This window comes from Gorilla gorilla, chromosome 11, assembly GCF_029281585.2.
Source record: "Gorilla gorilla gorilla isolate KB3781 chromosome 11, NHGRI_mGorGor1-v2.1_pri, whole genome shotgun sequence".
In the NCBI taxonomy this organism is placed as follows: Eukaryota; Metazoa; Chordata; class Mammalia; order Primates; family Hominidae; genus Gorilla; species Gorilla gorilla.
The window spans coordinates 89025534-89045859 of NC_073235.2; the positions used below are offsets into that span (position 1 = coordinate 89025534).

The 20326-nt window shown below is 35.3% G+C and overlaps 1 protein-coding gene across 2 annotated transcripts in view; it reads left to right on the forward strand.

The window, feature by feature from the left end:
• Nucleotides 1-20326, forward strand: part of ITGAV (integrin subunit alpha V) — a 91830-nt gene that overhangs the window by 20378 nt on the left and 51126 nt on the right. For both annotated transcript variants that reach the window (XM_031008551.3, XM_055380357.2), the window contains exons 3-4: nt 13278-13369; nt 16416-16530. In XM_031008551.3, the coding sequence (XP_030864411.1) occupies nt 13278-13369; nt 16416-16530 (207 nt within the window). The remainder of the gene's footprint in view (nt 1-13277; nt 13370-16415; nt 16531-20326) is intronic.

The window sequence follows — 20326 nt, forward strand, 5'->3', positions numbered from 1 at the left end:
CATGCAAGTTTTGGGCTCTTCATGAAAAGTAATAGAAATAGACTCTAGCTAAATTTAACAGAACAAGAATTTATTGGAAGGTTGTTGGTAACTTAACAGTTATCTGAAAAAATAAGCAGGAACCAAGAGAAGCTAACAAAAGAACAACTAGTGGATTTTATTGTTGCTGGAACTGCTGTTGCTGAATGTGGAATAACACCATGAGAATAATTTCTTATCCATCATGCCTCTTTGCATCATTTTCTAGAGATTTAAAACTTTTATAGTAGTGTCTGTTTGGGTGAGTCTAAGTCTCATATCTGTGAAAGACCTGGAAAGCCTGTCTTATCTTACACAACTAAGAAGATTATGAGCTTGTAGAGGGAACTAAAAGGTATAGGATTAAAAGGGTGCCTTTTTCTCCTTTTGACTGGAAAACAGGGTAATAGGAAGGAAACATCATTTGCAAATAACCCTTTTTATCTATTGGGCTAATTAGTAATTCATGAACTAATTTTACTTTGTGTTTACCAGTGAGGTCCCTGGATATTAGACAGTATATCATTTATTAAAAGGCCATTTAACTGTTGCTTGTCACATGCATTAAGACATACACTAGTAGCTAATTAAGAAAATCTGGATTTTGCTTTTAAGGTATCATAACACAACTTTCTTAGCTTTTAAAGAAGACAGATGGACACTTCAGATGTGCTTTCCTATCCTGTAACATGATTTTGGTGGTTTGAGTTGGGGGTAAGAGAGAGGCTTTCAAAAATATATTTGAGAGATCAGTCTAAAAGTTATTTTACTGTAATTCTGAAAAGTAGACATAAATAGATTCATACCAAAATAAAGGAGGCATAACTGGAAAGTATCTAACTTTGCCTGGGGACTTTGAAGAAGGCTTCCTAGATTAGTTGGTGACATTTGAGCTAGCTAATGAAAAATGAGATGAAATTCCTTAGATGTCGAAGAGGGTTCTAGCTTGAGAAAACAGTATGTGTATGCTTAGTAAAAGAAGTTAGGGACTGATAATCAAGTAATTCCATGTGCCCTACATATATATATATGTATGTGGGCATAAGGGTTATACGTGTGTGGTGGTGGGGTTATGGTCTTGAGGGCATGATGAGGAATAAAACTGGAAGTAGCTGAGGAAAGATATAAATGCGTTTTTAAAAACATACTCTAAAGGTCTAGCCAAATAAATTTACCATTAAATCTTAATGCATATGGAGTATTATATTAGAGATAGAAGGATCTAGAGCTCCATAGGGACATCTTGGACTCCTGGTTCCTTGTAGATTTCACATGAACATTGCAGATGAACTAATACTTTCAGTACCCGTTTTATTAATTTTCCTAGTCACTTTTTTGGTAAAATGATAGAAGTTACATGAAATAATGAATATTATCATATACATATATTCAAAATATTATAGACACGACTTTAAAAAATGTGGAGTTTCATGATACAAAGTTTAATTTAGTAGAAGGTACAATCCAGGATAGAAAAGTTACTCGCTGCTTTGATTTTTGAATAATATTTATGCTTTAGTGAGCCTTCAGGAGTAAAAGGAAACCTTAGTCCAAAATTTAGATTTGCAAAAGTTATCTCCAAAATGTGCTGCCCTGTTAATTTTCTTTCAAGATCTTGACTCTGGCTTGTCATCTTTATTTTTCTTTTTCCCCCAGATTTGCTTCATAGAATGTATAAACAAAGCCACAACTAAGATGTTTTAAAAAGTTTCTTATTTTATATGTTTATGCAATGATTGAAATATTACAACTTGCTTTTGAAATAGCAGTTGCCCTCTTGGATTTGCAAACCTTTTCATCCAGTGACTCTTCATAATTTATAGATTTTAAGCAAGGTCTGCATAATGACGGAATAGTTTGTTTCCCCTAAATTGAAAGAATAATGTGAACTTTGATATGTTGTGGAATTAGTGAAAATGAAACAGTTATTTTGGGTATGATTTCTTTGTTTTAGTCTAAGATGATTGATAGGTAGAAAACTCACAAGTGGATGATTTAGTTTAGGGATTAATGATCTATGTATTTTCAGTAGTAAAGTTATTCCAAACTATAATAGATTGCGATGCAAAACAATATTGAGACTATTCATGTAGCAAACCTAGACGGCTCATGTAGTCTGTTATCTGTTTTGCCTTCATGACCGCATTCGTTTCATGTTGCTATTGTCATAAGTTACCAAAGATAACACATCTGTTATCTTTAGTTCTGGAGGTCAGATGTCCAAAATGGATTCACTGGGCTAAATCAAGGTGAGAAACTGTTTCCTTTCCATTTCCAGCTTGTAGAGCCATTGGCATTCTTTGTCTTGTGGTTCCTTCCCTTATCTTCAAAGCCAGCAATAGCTACCGGGGTCGTTTTCATGCTGTATTACTTGAACATTGACCCTACTGCCCCCCGACCCTTGTGATTATAATGAGTCCACCCGGCTAATCCAGACTTACCTCTTATTTCAAGGTCCTTAATTTGATCACTTCTGCAAAGTCCTTTTTGCCTTACAAGGTCACATATTTATGTGTCAGTTTCTGGGAATTAGAACTTGAATATCTCAGGGATATTATTCTGCCTACCACAGTGCCCTTTTATGTATTTTCTTTTTTAATTATTTGTTATTTTTTTCTTTAAAAAAGAGAGATGGGGTCTTGCTATGTTAGACCAGGCTGGTCTCAAACTCCTGGCCTCAAGTGATCCTCCCATCTCAGCCTCCCAAAGTGCTAGGAGTACAGGTGTAAGCCATAATTGATATTGGTTATACTGCAAGCTATGCTGAGGCGAGAACCATGCTTATATAAGTAGGCATTGCTGTCTCTCTTGTTCTTTTTCCCTTGGCAGCTTTGGTTATAAAGAATGCAAACTAGATTTAGAAGATGCAGGCTCAGATTCAGACTCTGATACTTGTTAACTGTGACGTTGGGCAAGCACCATCCACAATTTCCCTGTCTGTCAAATAAGCATAATACCTACCTCTCAGGGTTGCCATGTAGATCAAATGAGCTAATGTCAGTCAGGCATGGTGGCCTGGTGGCTCATGCCTGTAATCCCAGCACTTCGGGAGGCAGAGGCAGGAGGATTGCTTGAGTCCAGGAATTTGAGACCAGCCTGGGCAACATAATGAGATCCCGTATCTGATTTTTTTTAAAAAAGGTAATGTCTATGAAGGTATTAGGTTGGTGCAAAAGTAATTGCGATTTTTGCCATTACTTTCAATGCTTTGTAAACAAGAAAGCATTATACTGGTGAAGAAAGGATTGTTTATGTTGTGCCCATACTAGAACTGTAGGGAACTAAATAAATACGGAAAAGGAAAGAAATAAAGATAATTGTGGATATTCTTAAATTGATTATAGCTTGATTTTCATTTTAACTTCTGTTATTGTGACATTTGAGAAAATCCTCTTCTTATAACATGTTTTCCTTTTCTAGGGAAGCAGATGCTACTGACAGACTGAGCCTTGGCCATGTTTCTTAGTAATGTGTTTTTTTTTTTCCACCCAAAAAGATAGACTGCTAATGTACATTGAGAAAAGAGACCATGTATCACTGCCCTACGAAAGTCTCTTTGCTTAGAAATGAAGGCTTACCTACCTGTTTGTTTGTTTGTTTGTTTGTTTTTTAAAGGAGAAGCTCCTACCTTTATATTCCAATTACAGTGAATGGATGTCACCTACCACTAACCGTTTCTGTCATACAGAAGGGCGGAGGTCAGATTACTCTTCTTCCTACCCAGAACAGCTTGCTGGAATGCTTGCCATTTGTTCCTAGAAGGGCCTGGCTGTAGGTTGAGAGCAAACCTTGGCTATGCCAGTTCTGTGGTCAAGAAAAATGCTGTGGAGTATTTTCTGGGTATAACTAGGCTTTGTATTTAATAGAGAATATAAAACATTTAGCTGTTTTCTAGCTTCTGCAGAACAATTTCCATCTCGTTGCAATTAAAACACTCAGGCAGACCCTAAACTAACTTCCTTTAAGTTTTACTTCCTCCTATTGATGAATTTTCTGTCTTCCAGAGTTGTGTCTAGGTATTTCTACAGTTGCAACTGTCCTGTAAACTAAAAAATTAAAAAGAAAAGTAGTTTCCCTTCCCTTGTTAATACAAAACAAATTTATACTAAGGATTTTTTTAAAATAAAAATGTTTCTCCTGATATAATCTGTTATCCCCTGTTACAGAATTACACAGAGAGCTGGTAAGCACTTTAGAAATCTTTTAGTCTAATTCCTTTACTACTAACTGACTGACAGTCATACAGTTAGTCAGTATTTTAATGTTTTCAGTATTTTACTGAAACCAAACTCACAAGCTCTTTTAAAATCTCTTCCTTTCCCTGCTCACTTTGACCTGACTCAACCCATTCTTTAGGACTTAACATGGGATTGGCTTTTTTTTTTTTTTTAATCCCCAGTAAAGAGGTTTTGTCTTAAAATGTTAGATGCTTTCAGGATCATTTCCTTTTCATGACTAGAAGGAAACAAACCAGCATTGATAAAGCAGTGAGTGTTTTCAAAAGGCCTGTATTCTTTGTGCTGCACTCCAGCAGGACCACTGGAATTGCTCATGGAAGAAGAGGGAGATTTTGATTCTTTATTTGCTGTGGTAGTAATAACTAACTAACTCAATGAATACCAATCCCAGTGAAATGAGCTTCATTCCTGTTTTCCTCTGGTTCTGCTTTTCTGACTCTTTTTGTTTATTTTTGGGAAATAGCTGTATCTTATTTTATGTAAAAGATGTTTCTGGATAGTTCTATATAAATTAATAACACTTTTGCATGTCCATGGATTATGGTTGCAGAACTTATTTTTGTATATATAAATGATTTATTTTTCAAACACTTTGGATTCAGGGAACTTGGTCTCTTGGCCATTTTAAGTCAATACAGGTAAGTTTCAAGAGACATTTGAAGACACTTTGGAAGTTTATAAAGCAAATTGTCCTTTCGTTAATAGTACTAGTTCTAATATCTTACCACTACTTATTGTTTGTCAGAGTTTCTTAGATAAATTAACAAACTGTATTTCCTTACTAAGTCAACGAAATCATTAACCACCAGTTTAGTCTTCAGGAGTATCTAGAATTTTTATTTTTTAATTAGTTATTTTATGCACTATTCTACTCTAATAGTTTAATTCTATAACATAGAATAGTGGTTCCTAGGAAGGTCAATGCTTAAAAAAAGAAGGAAGAGGTTCCTAGGAACGCTAATGCTTAAAGAAAGAAGAGCTTGTGTGATTAAAATTTTGTCTTGAATTTTATGAACTAAAACTCCTTTACATGTAAGAGATGAAAATGTAAACAAAGTTAATTAAGAGGGGATGTGGGAGCTTCAAACTAAGCTTTTGTATATGAGGATTGAAGGATATTTATCCACACTACTTTTTAAAAAACCTTTAAAACATTTTATAAATAATGCATGTCCATTGATGAAAATATGAGAAAACCAGACCTACTTAAATCTCACCACTCAGGAAACCAAGGGCCATAGGATATACTTTTGTGTGTGTATTTGTGCATGTACCTTATGGCCTGTGTATATTCTCTGTGTGTGTGTGTCTGTGTGTAAATATACAAAATACATAAAGGTATAATTTACTCTGTATCCTATTCTGTTGGACATTCTGTTTGACAAGCTTATTAGTCTTAGTTCATAGTACAAAAAGTTTTTTTAGTTAATTTTTAAAAATTAAATTTAGAAGTCATAGGAATGTGTGTTTCAAGATTTCTGATACATATTCGCCAAATAGGAAAATACTGACACAAGCAATCTTTGAATGAAATTTGATACTATCTTCCTTTGCCTGACAGGTGAAACATATATCTTGTTTTAATTTACATTTCTGTCATTTCTGGTAAGCTTGAGTCTTTTTTCATACGCTTATTAGCTCTTTCTGGGTTTTTAAATTTTGTTTTCTATTATCCATTTTCATTCTTGATCTATTATATTATTCATTTTTATTCTTGGTTTATTACTCTTCTGACACATCTATTTTTAATTAATTTTGAAAAAGTCATTTTATATATATATATATATATATATACATTTCTGTTCAATGCTACAGCTACTTTTTCTCCTGACAAATTTGTCCTTTATAAAAACAGTCTTATTGAGATATAATTTACCATAACATTGACCTGTTTTAAGTGTACAATTCAATGAATTTTTACTATATTTATAGAGTTTTGTAGCTATTACTACAGTCTAATTCCAGAGCATCTCCATTTACCCTAAAAAGAAATGTGTCCAACATCAGTCTCTCCCCATTTGTACCTCCAGCCCTAAGCAGCTATTAATTTACTTTCTGTGTCTACATATTTTTGGTTTTGGATATTTTATATAAACAGAATTATATGATACATAGTCATTCCTATTGTAGCATGTATCAGTGCTACATTCCGTTTTTATTGCCTAACAGTATTCAACTGAATGAATAAACATTTTGTTTATACCAGTAGATGCACATTTGAGTGTTTTCTGCTTCTTGGCTATTATGAATAATGCTACTGTGAACATTCATGTGCAAATCTTTGTGTGGACATATGTTTTCCTTTCTCTTGCATAGATATCTAGGAGTGGAATTGCTGTGTCATATGGTAATCTATATTTACCTTTTTTAAAAACTGTCAAACTATTTTCAAAAGTGGTTGTACCATTTTACATTTCTATTAGTAATGTATGAGGGTTTCAGTGTCTCCGTATCCTTGTGGACACTCATATTCTGTCTTTTTTATATTATAATAACCATCCTAATGAGTGTGAAGCCGTATTTTATTGTGGTTTTGATTTGCATTTACCCGATGATGAATAATGTTGAACATCTTTTCTTGTGCTTACTGGCTGTTATTTCTTCTTTGGAGAAACATTTATTCAAATTCTTTGCTCATTTTTCATTTGGTTGTTTGTCTTACTGAGTTGTAGGAGTTTTGTTTTTTTTTTTCATATTATTTAGGATACAAGTTTTTAATCCAGTATTTGATAAGCAAGTAATTTCCCCAGTTTTGAGGGTTGTCTTTCCACTTTTTAAATGGTGTTTTTGAAGCACAAAAGTTTTTAATTTTAATTGGCTAATATATCTACTCTTTTATCATTATGCTTTTGGTTTTCTAAATCATTGCCTAACCCAAGTTCATGAAGATTTATTTCCTTGTTTTCTTTTAAGAGTTTTATAGTTTTAGCTCTTACATTTAAAAATGTCTGTGATCTATTTTGAGTTAATTTTCTGGTACAGTTTGAGGTATGGTTCCAAATTATTTTTTTTGCATATGGGTATCTAGTTGTCCCAGCATCATTTGTTGAAAAGACTATTTCTTTGCCACCGAATTTGCTTGGCATCTTTGTCAAAAATCAGTTGACTGTGAATGTACAGGTGCCTTTGATGTTAAAATGTACTATTTATGTACTACTAAAAATACTAAAAATGTCACCATTATAAATATATCACTGTTGACTATTGTACACATTCAGATTTTAGGCGTGCTAATATCTGAATATTTGCAGCTCTGAGTCAGTGATATACCTTATTTCAAACTAGCATTGGGTTACAAATAAATGCATGATAACAGTAGTTGTCTGACCTCCAAATCATTTTCTCTCAAATTTCCCTTGTGGTATTTATTGCTCTCTGAAAATATTTTATATAATTATATATTACTTTTCTGCTTGAAAAGCGAGGACTTATCTGTCTTGTTTAATGCTATATTACTAGCATATAGACATAGGAGGTACCCATGATTTATGATTTATTTAAATAAATTAATGGATAATCTAAGCTATTTCTTCCACTAACCTGTCCGTTTTTACCTAATAAATAAGCATGCTTTATTGGATATTTTTTTTCAAGCAAATTTGTTATAGGAAGTACAACTAAACAAGTGATGTTTGAAGTAAAAAGCTGCTTAAGAAAGTCTGTGAATTGTCTATGAATGCAGGGTGGTATTGTTTTGATAGACATTTTTTCTTTCTTTTTTTGTTTGTTTTTTTTAGCAAAAAGTAAGTTAAGGACCTGAATTATTTCATTATTCATAAAAGTCATAGTGATAAATAGGAACCAAGTGACTACAACCACATTTAGCTTCAAAATGGAAGTTTACTCTCTTGCTTTTCTAATGATTTAGCATTCTTGTTCACTTTGGCCGTTTCACAAAAAGGTGACATAATCTTGTTCCAAGGGATATTCTTTTGGCATGAAAAGAAGAAACAAAACATTTTGCTTAGGGTAAGAAGGTAATTGTATCTTAAAAATAAGCACTGCCCATAATTTTCCAGCAAGTTGAGTGCCAAATGTGTTGACAATGCCTTTGGAAACACCGGGGAAAAGAGTTGGCTGCTAATAAGGAGTAGAGTCGAAAGCTACGACAATCCGTTTTTCTCATTTGCTTCTGTCCTCAAGCATGCAGTCATGGCAGTTTGATAAAATGCAAATGACAAGTTTCCAAACCTGGCAAAATAAACGTGAAATTTTCAAGTCTCTAGTGATTTACTTGCTTATTAACTTCAAGTCTCTCTAGCAAAGTTTTCCTCTGTATTTTTGAAAGTGGTAGCATAGAGCCTTATGTTAATTTATATAATACAGAGCAATTTCTTCTCAACTTTATTAGAGAAAGAGATTTAAAGATTATGAAATAAAATAATATTTAAGATTTAAGTTATTTAAATACTTTATTTCGATAATTAAATAAAATTATTTTATTGTGTGAGATACTCTTTTTTTCTTTTTTATTTATCTGGGTGAACAGAGCTAATCTTCCAATGGGTTTTGTGACTATGGACAGAAATCTGTCTATTCTTGGCTGTTGCCGGAGAAAGCATTTCTTCCAGCCCTTGAGTTTCTGTGGCTGTCTGTGTCCTGTTTCCTTTTCAAGTGTGTCAGCATAGTCCAGGCTATCTGAGGAGGTCCAACATCATCCTAAATGCTGACTTCAGGGCTATGATTCAAAATATTTACTTCACTCATGTGCCTCAGGATAGCTGCCAGTTTCACCCAGGTCATGAATGAACTTCTTGTCAGTTTGTCTGGAGAGCAGGCTTTCTTTTGCATTCTCTTCACCCACTCTATTTACACTTCCTCTGGGTGAAACTTCTATGTAATGTTGAATCAAAGATTTTAAGACTTGGTCTCCAAAAAAACAATTTTGATTAGTAAAGACAAACTTCCTAATGAGCAAACTTCTTCAAAAGATGGTAACATGGGGTTGTAACTCTGTTGCAGGTGAAGGCATTGAAAGCACTGGATGATGTTATTCTTTTTGAAGACCATTGACTAAGTTTTGGGTGCCAATATACGCCAATGCATTATATCCAGTTATACTGGACTACTTTGGTTTCCAAAAAGATATGTCAAATTCGTACTGATTTTGCATGAATTTTCTAGCTTAAGCTAACCCTGATGTCCACAAAGACAGATATCCATAACTGTTAAGGCAAGGGATGTTTTTGATACTTTTTTAAAGAAATAGGAAACAGAACATGGTAGCTTTGCAAGCCTATGCTGCTTGACAGTGCCCAGCAGCATCTTGTGCCACCGTATACAAATTTAAAGAAAAGTAACGTTTGTTAAGGAAAACATTCATGGAGGTAAATTTTCAAAGTGGTAGGGAGAGATTGGATAACCTTTCACAAAGAAGAAATTTCACTTTTCAGGAATATAATAATGGAGAAAAAATGCTTGGCATAGAAGGCAACTCAAAAATCCCATAAAGCCCAGTCTTAGCATGGCATAAAAGCTCTTGACAAAAGTGGGAATGTAAATTAATACAGCTACTATGGAGTACAGTACAGAGGTTCCTCTAAAACTACAAATGGAACTACAATATGCTCTGGCAATCCCACTACTAGGCATTTATCCAAAGGAAAGGAAATCAGTATATCAAAGAGACATCTGTGTCCCCATATTTATTGGAACACTATTCACAATCGCCAAGATATGGAATCAGTTCAGGTGTCTAACAACAGATGAATGGATAAAGAAAACATGGTGTGTGTATATGTCTATATATATATATGTATATATATATGTACATGCATTATATACATTATATGTAATATATTTTATATATATATATATTTAGTGTATACATATATTCCTGTCTCCTGTCTGTGTTCAGGAATATGTATACACACTGGAAAAATGTGGTGTGTGTACGTGTCTGTGTTCAGCCATAAAAAGAATGAAGTCCTGTCATTTATGGCAACACGGATGGAACTGGAGGATATTATGTTAAGTGAAATAAGCCAGGAACAGAAAATTAAACACTGCATGTTTTCACTCATAGGTGGAAGCTAAGAAAAAGTTGATGTCATAGAAGTAAAATGTAGAAGATACTAGAGGCTGGGAAAGGTAGGGAGAATGGGAAAATAGAGATTTGTTTAAAGACACAAAATTACAGCTAGACAGGAGGAGTAAGTTCTACTGTTTTCTACCACTGTAGGGTTATTATAGTTAAAAATAATGTATTATCTAATTTCAAATAGGTAGGAGGAAGGAATCGAATGTTCCCAACACAAAAAAAGTGCTAAATGTTCAAGATGATGAACGTGCTTATTACCCTGACCTGATAAGTATACATTATATATATTGAAACATCCCTATGTACCCCATGAATATGTAAAATTATTATATTTCAATTAAGAAAAAAGGGCTCTTGGCCGAGCAGGGTGACCCACGCCTGTAATCCCAGCACTTTGGGAGGCTGAGGTGGGCAGATCACCTGAGGTCACGAGTTCAAGACCAGCCTGGCCGACATAGTGAAACCCTGTCTCTACTGAAAGTACAAAAAATTAGCTCGGCGTGGTGGCGTGTGCCTGTAATCCCAGCTACTTGGGAGGCTGAGGCAGGAGAATCGCTTGAACTCGGGAGGTGGAGGTTGCAGTGAGCTGAGATCGCGCCACTATACTCCAGCCTGGGCGACAGAGCAAGACTCCATCTCAAAAAAAAAAAGAAAAAGAAAAGAAAAGGCTCTTGATAACCACTCCCTTCCTGACCATTCTCTCTAGTTATAGTGAACAACTCACAATTCTCTTAAAAAATTCAAGATTACCCACTCTTCTGCCTCTTTGCACAAGGTTTTCTTTTGGCCCAGAAAACATTTCCTCACTTGTGCTGTACCCTTACTTTCCTATAACTCTTTACGGGTGCCTGTACTATTTTCCACCATAATTGCTTGTTCCTGTGATTATCTCTTGTGTTAGAGAAATGTTCCCATAAGAGGCAGACTACCATTTCATCATGGGTTAGCATCATGAATAGACAAACACACCTGAATTTTCAGTTAGGTTTTGAATCCAGAGTGGAGGGAATAAAGTTTCCGGGCAAGAGGACCTTGGACACAAATGCCTGCAGGTGGAAATAAGCATGACTTGTTTCAGAGACTAGGGACGAAGGATAAGAGAACTCTTCTGCATAAAAATAAGTATATCAGCCAGGCATGGTGGCTTACACCTGTAATCTCAGCACTTTGGGAAGCTGAGGCAGGTTGATCCCTTGAGCTCAGGAGGTCAAGACTAGCCTGGACAACATGATGAAACCCTGTTTCTACAGAAAATACAAAAATTAGCCAGGCATGGTGGCATGCATCTGTAGACCCAGCTATTGTGGCGGCTGAAGTGGGAGGATCGCTTGAGTATAGGAGGTTGAGGCCACAGTGAGCTGTGATCACACTACTGCCCTCCAAAAATAGAAATATTCCTAAATTTGAAATTGAGGGAGATGTAGGGGATTGATTAAATATTCTATGGCTGTATAATGGGATACTACACAACAATGAAAATGATACTATAGGTCTGCCTTTATAAGTGCCATATTAAGGGAGAAAAACGTACATATATTTATAAAATGATAATTTTAATGTTATCTTAAATATTGACTTAATATCAATTTTACATATAAAAACATGCATGTATTCATGAAACAAGTCTTTAGGATAGATACTAATGTGTTAACAGAGGTCATTTCTTTATGGTGGGGTTGTGGTATTTAGATCTGTCTTTATGGCTTTGTTTTATGTTTTGGTTTGTTTTGTAATGAATAAGACATCTATAATTAGAGTAAATATAATAAAGTGTTAAAAGGGCAAGAAGGTACCATTGGTCTTGTACATATATTTTGTACTTATTGATTGCTGTGTCTTAAAAATTATTGTGAAAATTTTCAAACTTATAGAAAATTTCAATTTCAGTAATACAATGAACAACGAGCAACACACTTGTTCACCTAGCTTCACCCATTGTTGCAGACATTGTTACACTTATCCCTAAATACTTCAGCATGCATCTCCTAAAAACTAGGACATTTTCTTATGTAAGTACAATATAGTCATCACATGTTAGAAATGAATCATTATTATGAAGAATATTAACAGTAACAATGTAATTATTGCTGAATTAAACATTATTACTGTTACCTACTCTAGTTCACAATTCAAATTTCCACACTTATCCCAATAAAGTCCTCTGTAACTTTGAAAAAAAATTATTTGGACATAAAATTCAATCAAAGATCACATCTTGCATTCGGTTGACATGTCTTAGTGGTCTCTTTTAATCTAGAAGTGTTTCCTACTCTTTTTGTCTTTCATGATATTGACATTTTTGAGGACTCTATCCCAGGTGTCCTGTAGGCAAGTATACTTATATTGGTAAGAATATAGTGATGTTCGATCTATCCCAAAGCATCATTTTGTTTTTGACCCTGGAATTTTAGTGTACAGAAATAATTTTCTCAATAGCGAGGGCTGAAGTAATAAAAATAAATGTTTGATTGTAGTGTGCCATATTGAATTCTTTTTTCTACCAACTAAATCAAGTTTCCTGGATTCTAATTCTTGCATTGTTATGTCATAGGCACACGTCTCAGTCTTGTCTTTTATAGCATTTTACACAAAGGTGTTTCATAGCATTTAATTTTCATAATTATCTTTATGCCCCACAGAAAGATCTTCTGGGAATAGGCAATCATACGTATTTGTTTAATAGTTAATTATCTAACAGTTGAGCAACTGGAAAACTTTATTTACAATTGCTTTTTCAATCATGCGTATTATGATAATGGGGCTAATAATAACACTGAGACACTTCTGGGTCATCATGTATCCTATGTTTCTGATTAGTTGAAAGTCTCTAATGTATATAAACTGTATATGAGAAAAATAACCAGTGGAATATTTGATTAATCAAAGGTGTACTATTTCTCAACCTAGCTGGGGATAAAAATAAACTGTTATATTAAGAATAGTATATTTTGTGTCTTACCACTCACAATATTCTTTTTTAGGCAATAGAGATTATGCCAAGGATGATCCATTGGAATTTAAGTCCCATCAGTGGTTTGGAGCATCTGTGAGGTCGAAACAGGATAAAATTTTGGTAAGTCTTCTGGATATTTACTCACAGGTGAGTTTAGTCAGTTTATGTGGAGACACAGAAGGTTTTATATTTTCAGGCTGATAGTAAAATTCAGTATGCTCAAGGGCACAGGGTATAACAACATAAGATAACTCTGATCAAAGGCCACTTTGTCCAAGGAGGCCATCTCTCTTGCCCTTCTTGAACAGGCTTTCACATTTTTTCACCCTCATTCCTACTTTGTTTTACCTGCCCCACCTGACAGTTCCTATCAGTTTATTTCCACCTAGCCAAGTATAGGAATAGTGTGGCTTTGGCTAACAAGTGCTTTAATACTTCCTCTCTCTCTCTCTCTTTTTTTTTTCTTTCCCCGAGATGGAGTCTTGCTCTGTCACCCAGGCTGGAGTGCAGTGGTGCAATCTCGGCTGACTGCAACCTCCGCCTCCCAGGGTCAAGCAATTCTCCTGCTGCAGCCTCCCGAGTAGCTGGAATTACAGGCACCTGCCACCAGGCCTGGCTAATTTTTGTAGTTTTTAGTAGAGACAGGGTTTCGCCATGTTGGCCAGGCTGGTCTCTAACTCCTGACCTCAGGTGACCCACCGAGCCTGGCCAATTCCTCTCTTTGAAAATACGACACGATGTTGAAGTGGAATACAGAACAAAGAAAAAAAAATAACAACCTTCCTTCACCTCATCTCCCGCTATGCCACTGTCCATTCCTCTGCTCCTCTTCTCAAACAGTTTCTGAAATGTTTTCTATGGTAACCATCGTAGTTCTTTACTTCACATTCCCTTTCCTATGTCATCATTGACTTTCAGGTCACTGAAATCCACTAGCATTTATACATATATGCATACATACACACCATTATGTTTTGTTTTCTCTGCTGGTATTTATTTTTATCTTTCTTGCACTGTCAGCATTATTCAGAATAGTCAACATCCCTTTTTTTTTTTTAGAACTAAATTTTTCTTCTCTTGGTTTCTGTGAACTGTATTTTCCTGGTTTTTCTCCTATCTTACTGTCTGCTCTTTTGTAGTCTCCTTTAATGGCTGCTCTTAACGTTCAGTTTCCAAATATTGGGGTGTCCTTGGTCTCTATTTAGCTTCCTTTGCTTCCTCTAACTACAACTTTTACCTAGAGGTTCCTAGCCTATCCCATGGCTGTAAGTATAATCCCCAAATCTATACCTCTAGCTTTTAATTCTCCCTGGATCCTTAAAGGCGTATTTCCAGGCTACCTATCTGGCTTCCAAATGAACATGGCCAAAATAGGACTCTTGTTTCCTTCCATCAAAGAAGAAAAACAAATAAAAAACTATTATTATATATATTTCCCAATTTTTTAGGAGGCCTGGGTTTCCACCCTATTCACTAGTGAGCACTCACAATCTGCCTCAAAAATATATCTCACATTTATCAGTAGATCTACATGTCCACTATTTCTACCCTGCAACAAGCCACCATCATTACCCCCTTGGACCACTGCAACGGCTCTTCTCATCCTGCTGCTGCTTCTCTTACCCTAACTGCAAGAAGGACCAGAGTGAACCAGAGCATTTTACCTTCTTGATTAAAACAGTCAAGCGGCTGTCTGTAACTCTCTGCATAAGTATGACAAGCTCATACTGCCTTAAAAACATCTCCAAAAACAAGTCACTGGCTATGTCTTTGGCCTCCTCTCACTCCATCTCACATACTAAAGCCAGGCTTGTCTTTATTTCTTATACATTCCAAATTATTTCAGTTAGTACCTTAGTGTTTGTGTTTCCTCTGCTTGTATTAGTTGTCTTTATGATTTCTACTTGGCTAGCCCTTTGTCATTCAGATTTCAGCTGTCACTCAGATTTCAGAGACTGCCCCCCCCATTTTAATTATTTACGTAGTATTTATTGTTGCCTTTATTTTTTCATCTAATTATGCTGCATAGGGAAGGATTTGCTTAGGAGGTGAAGTTTCAGCAGACTTTAAAGGATGTGCCACATTTCAGCAATTGGAGGTGAAGGATGGGGTTAAGAGTGGGGATGTTCTAGGCAGAAAGAGGTGTGAAGAAGCAGGAGTAAGGAAAAGGAGCAAGCCACCCACTCTGGAGAGTCAAGTACGTGTAGAGAAGTAGCTGCTATGACCTACTTTCACTATTTTCAGGGTATATACACAATAAGTCAGTATTGATGTTCTGCAGTGCTTATGTTAGCACTTTGCTTCAAAAAGTATTATAGAAAATCAGTTAAACCTTTTTCACTAAATGAATTGTTACACATTTGGTAGATTACTATGTTGTTAAAGCATTCATTACTCTACTGCTCTATGTGGTATTACAGTCTAGAATGCTGAAAACAAAAAGGTCATGGTTTATTTGGAAAGTAAATAAAATAAGTACTGTGCATTATTTTACTCTTAATAAACTATTTGCTGTATAATTTAGGGGGTATATTCCATATGCATGAGTGTTACTTAGTTCAAAAGCTAATTTGGTCTCTACCTTTAGCATAGCATATTACATCAAGAAATATACTACCTGAAATAACAATTTTGCTAACTATTTTGAAAAAAAAAATTGGACTACAAATATGGCCTTCAGAATAATGTGAGAAAAAGACTTCATTTAATATCTTTATTTACCACTATGATAAGAAATTTAAGGTATAGGATAGGTTTGATTAATTTCTATGAATGCTTTGAAAGTTGGCCAGGTGTGGTAGGTATGGTGGCTCACAATTAGCACTTTGGGAGGCTGAGGCAGGAGGATTGCTTGAGTTCAGTTAGAGACCAGCCTGGGAAACATAGTGAGACCCCGTTTCTACAAAAAAATTTTTAAAAATTAGCCAGGCATGGTGACATGCGCATGTGGTGCCAGCTACTCAAGAGGGTAAGGCCAATTATTTGAGCTCAGGAGTTCAAGGCTGCAGTGAGCCATGATCACGTCACTGCACTCCAGCCTGGGCAACAGACTGAGACCCCATCTCAAAAAAGAGAAAGTGGTATTATATTCTGAAGTAGTATAGAGCATCTGAAACACTAAATTTTTAGAAAATCTTCGTGTCATGGACTAAACCTTTGATTTTAGGCCTGTGCCCCATTGTACCATTGGAGGACTGAGATGAAACAGGAGCGAGAGCCTGTTGGAACATGCTTTCTTCAAGATGGAACAAAGACTGTTGAGTATGCTCCATGTAGATCACGTATGTATAGGATATTGTACCAGCTTTTAAGAAGAGGGGTGGGAAGCCTAGTTTGTTAAAAATATATGTGTGTGTGTGTGTGTGTGTGTGTGTGTGTGTGTGAGAGAGAGAGAGAGAGAGAGAGAGAGATTAAAAGATACAGACATATGATGATGATAACAAAATGAAAACAATCCTACTAATGTAAAGATATTACAAATGTGAAGTAAACAGGTTTACTTTTTCTAAGAACTCATTTTCATCTTCCTTCGTTAGTATAATAATAGTTACTACCTGATTTTAAGAACCTGTATTTTTGATGACTAACAGTCAAAAGATGCTTAGTTGAACTTCTTTTAACAGAGAAGATGTAGACCCCACAACTAAAGATTCTGATTCAGTAGGTCTAGGTCAGGCCTGGGTACCTGCACTTTTAACAGACTCTACAAGGCAATTCTGATAGATACCAAAGTTTGAGAACTCCTGCTTTATATTAATAATGATGTTGAAAATAAAGAATATTATGTCTTAAAGAGCCAAAGTTTATATAGGAAGATGAACATTGAACTCAGGAGTCTTGACTCTGAATTTTCCTGCTCTTAATCAGAATTTCTTTGTTAACCTGCTACCAAGCCCACCCCTTTTTGATGATCCAGAGGATTTCATGCTCTTTGCTAATATTACTTGAAATTTGAAAAGGAATTAATATCATGGCTAAAGATGACTTCAAGCAATTATAATTTTGATTATGCTTTTCCAAAATCTCAACATCCTCTTCTCTTTGGAGATTCCATTCCTTTTGTGCCCCGCTACCCTTTGTTGAATTGGCTACTGCTTTAGATCTTCCTTGTACCAGAAGCATAAAAATAGATTACTGAAATGCAGTATAGTGTTTATGCCTAGAGCCCTTAGGCCATTATTTTTTGTGTTCCACTTGTCACCACATAGTTTATGAGAGAAAATTAGTAACAAAAGCACAACATGTAAGACTCTTACTCCTACATTTGTTTTGTCCATGTTAGGTGACCTGTGACACCAGGTCAAAGGAACTATTCTGTCCTCCAGATTCTAAGTAGTTGAACCTACGGGAAACTGCAGATTATTTCAATAAACACTTATTTTCTTAGCCCAACACTTTGATCCTACCTGTTATAAGTGGGAAGTGAACATTAAAAGAGTGATACCTACTCAGATCTGTATTGTGTGTTAGGAAAGAGAAAAAATCAGGTTAGAAAGCATACACTGCACAGGATGAGGGAAATTGAGGCTTTATCCTCAGTGCTTGGATGCCATCTGTACTGCCATCTTTATGTTGGTATTTTGGTTATGGTACTGTCATCTTCGGTGGTATGTAGAGAATCTGAAGATTATATTTGTATTTTTAATTTCTATATTGCAAAAATGTTCCTATTTGAAAAGATAATTTTATAGCTATGAAGAATGAGTTAACCCTTGTATGCCAAGTTTGTTACTTATTAATTATATGATGTACACACACACGCAATACACTCTTATTTTCATTTGATGCATGTGGGAACTGAGATTCACATAGTTGAAGCAATCTTATTTCCACATCTCATGGGGTTGAGAGTGGGGATATTCTAGGCAGAAAGAGGTGCAAAGAAGCAGGAGTAAGCAAAAGGAGCAAGCCACCCACTCTGGAGCATCAAGTACGTGTAGAGAAGTAGCTGCTATGACCTACTTTCACTGTTTTCAGGGTACATATAGAATAAGTCAGTGTTGATGTTCTGAATGGTCAAATGAGGATTTAAACCCAAGTTCTTCTATTCCAAAAGAACCTTTCCTCTACATTATTCACAATAGAAAATGTTTTCCATTTCAGTTGCTTCTGTATTAAGCACAGCTTTTCTACAAAGAATACCTCCTGCTTTCATGACCTAGGTTTGGATAATTCCTGATATGTAAGAATACATGGAACTCTCCTGAAAACATGCATTCTAACAATGATTCCCTTGTTCACAGAATGCTTTTATTTGGTTTAGGCACAGAAATTATAAAGTCATTTAAAACCATATTTTCTAAGGTATTTAACATCCAAATCAGGTCAATGAACTGTGGCTTGTGGGCCTCTTTTTGTGAACAAAGTTTTACTGGAATACAGCCACACACCCATTTGTTGATGTGTTATCTATAATGATCTAGTACAGTTGTGAGAGTTGAGTTACCACACTATGTGGCTCCTGAGCCTAAAATATTTACTGTTCGGCTTTTTACAGAAAAAGTTTGCTGAACCCTAATCTAAATAATAAAACCTCTAATCTTAGGAAAAGCTTAAAGAACAGTCTCAAAAAACAGAAAAGCAAAGTGCATGCCTTTGTTTCTAATAGGCCTGGCACTTTCAGTAACCCTTGATTATTGTACATGCTTTTTGATTCAACCTTTGAAATGTTAAGCCACCTATAATAGGCCTAAATTGTGAGGGGCATCTTGTTCAGAGAAGAAGACTCAGGAGTGGAAGTCTGAGAACCTGGGTTATATTCTGACTTTCTGCTGACAATCCACCTATAGCTGTGGGTAATTCACCTAACCACTCTGGGCCTTTGTTTCATCATTGGTAAAACACCAATTCACACAAAAAACTTCTGAGGTATAAATTCAGTGTTTTTTATCTGTTTCATACTTCAATAAATTATGTAAACGAATAATTGGTTTTATGAGATGATGTCTGTTTTGTAGGACTACACTGCTAACTTTTTAATAACTTTGCTTGTCTTGTGGGTTGTTTTATTTATTTGATTGTTTGCTTTTGAGGTTTTTTTTGTTGTTGGTTAGTTAGTTTGGTTAGTTGGTTTGTTCTGTTTTTAACCTGACTTATATGGACACCCTGGACAAGGAACTTCACTGTCTGTCACTAACTTACCTTATTACTGATTACATTTGCTTTTAGCTTTTCATAACTGCATGATAAAACCTCAGATCTTAGGAGAAAAGCATAAAAAACAACCTCAAACAACAAAAAAGCAAAATTACTTAGGGAAATTAAGTAACTTGACCGTGGCTAACCAGCTAGTAAATAAGAGAGTATAGACCTGACACCACGTGTGTCTACACCACTACACTGCACTATGTCAAATCAACAATATACTTATCATTTCCTGAGTAATGACAAAGGACATTATGCAGTAGACCAGATGTTCTTCTGTTCTAAATTGCCTAGCCACTTTTGTTCCTTCTGTCTGCTTTCTGATGCTAATATTATTTGAACATAGATTTTTCTCAGTAATGATTTCTAGTTGGCTTTTCCTTTCCTTTTGTCATTACTCAGGGAATGATAAAGATATTATTGATTTGAAACAGTACAGTGTAGTGGTATAGACACACCTGGGTTCAGGTCCTACTCTCTTATTTACTAGCTGGTTGGCCATGGTCAAGTTACCTAATTTCCCTAAGCATCAGTTTCCCTATCTGTACAAATTATTGAGTAATAATAGTATCTCTTATAGGATTGGTATAAAGACTTAAAATGTTAATGTCATGTAAAATGCTTTAGCATAATACCTGACTAAGAGTAAAGGCTTAATAAACTCTAGCTGATCTTACTGTCAGAATCAATAATATTACTATTTGTAATATAATTACCAGACCTAACAAATGGGAGAAGTATTAACCATCTGCAGGAGTAAGTACCAGAGCCTGCATCAAAATAGTTTATATTCAACATGAAGTCTTTAAATTGGCAAAAGCACTCAGTTTAATATATACCTGTTAAGAAAATTTTAAGAGACAGTCATGGTTTTTAGCTGGATACTCTGGGAAACCAAATAAAGCAGATAATTGTACAGTATGATAACCAAAA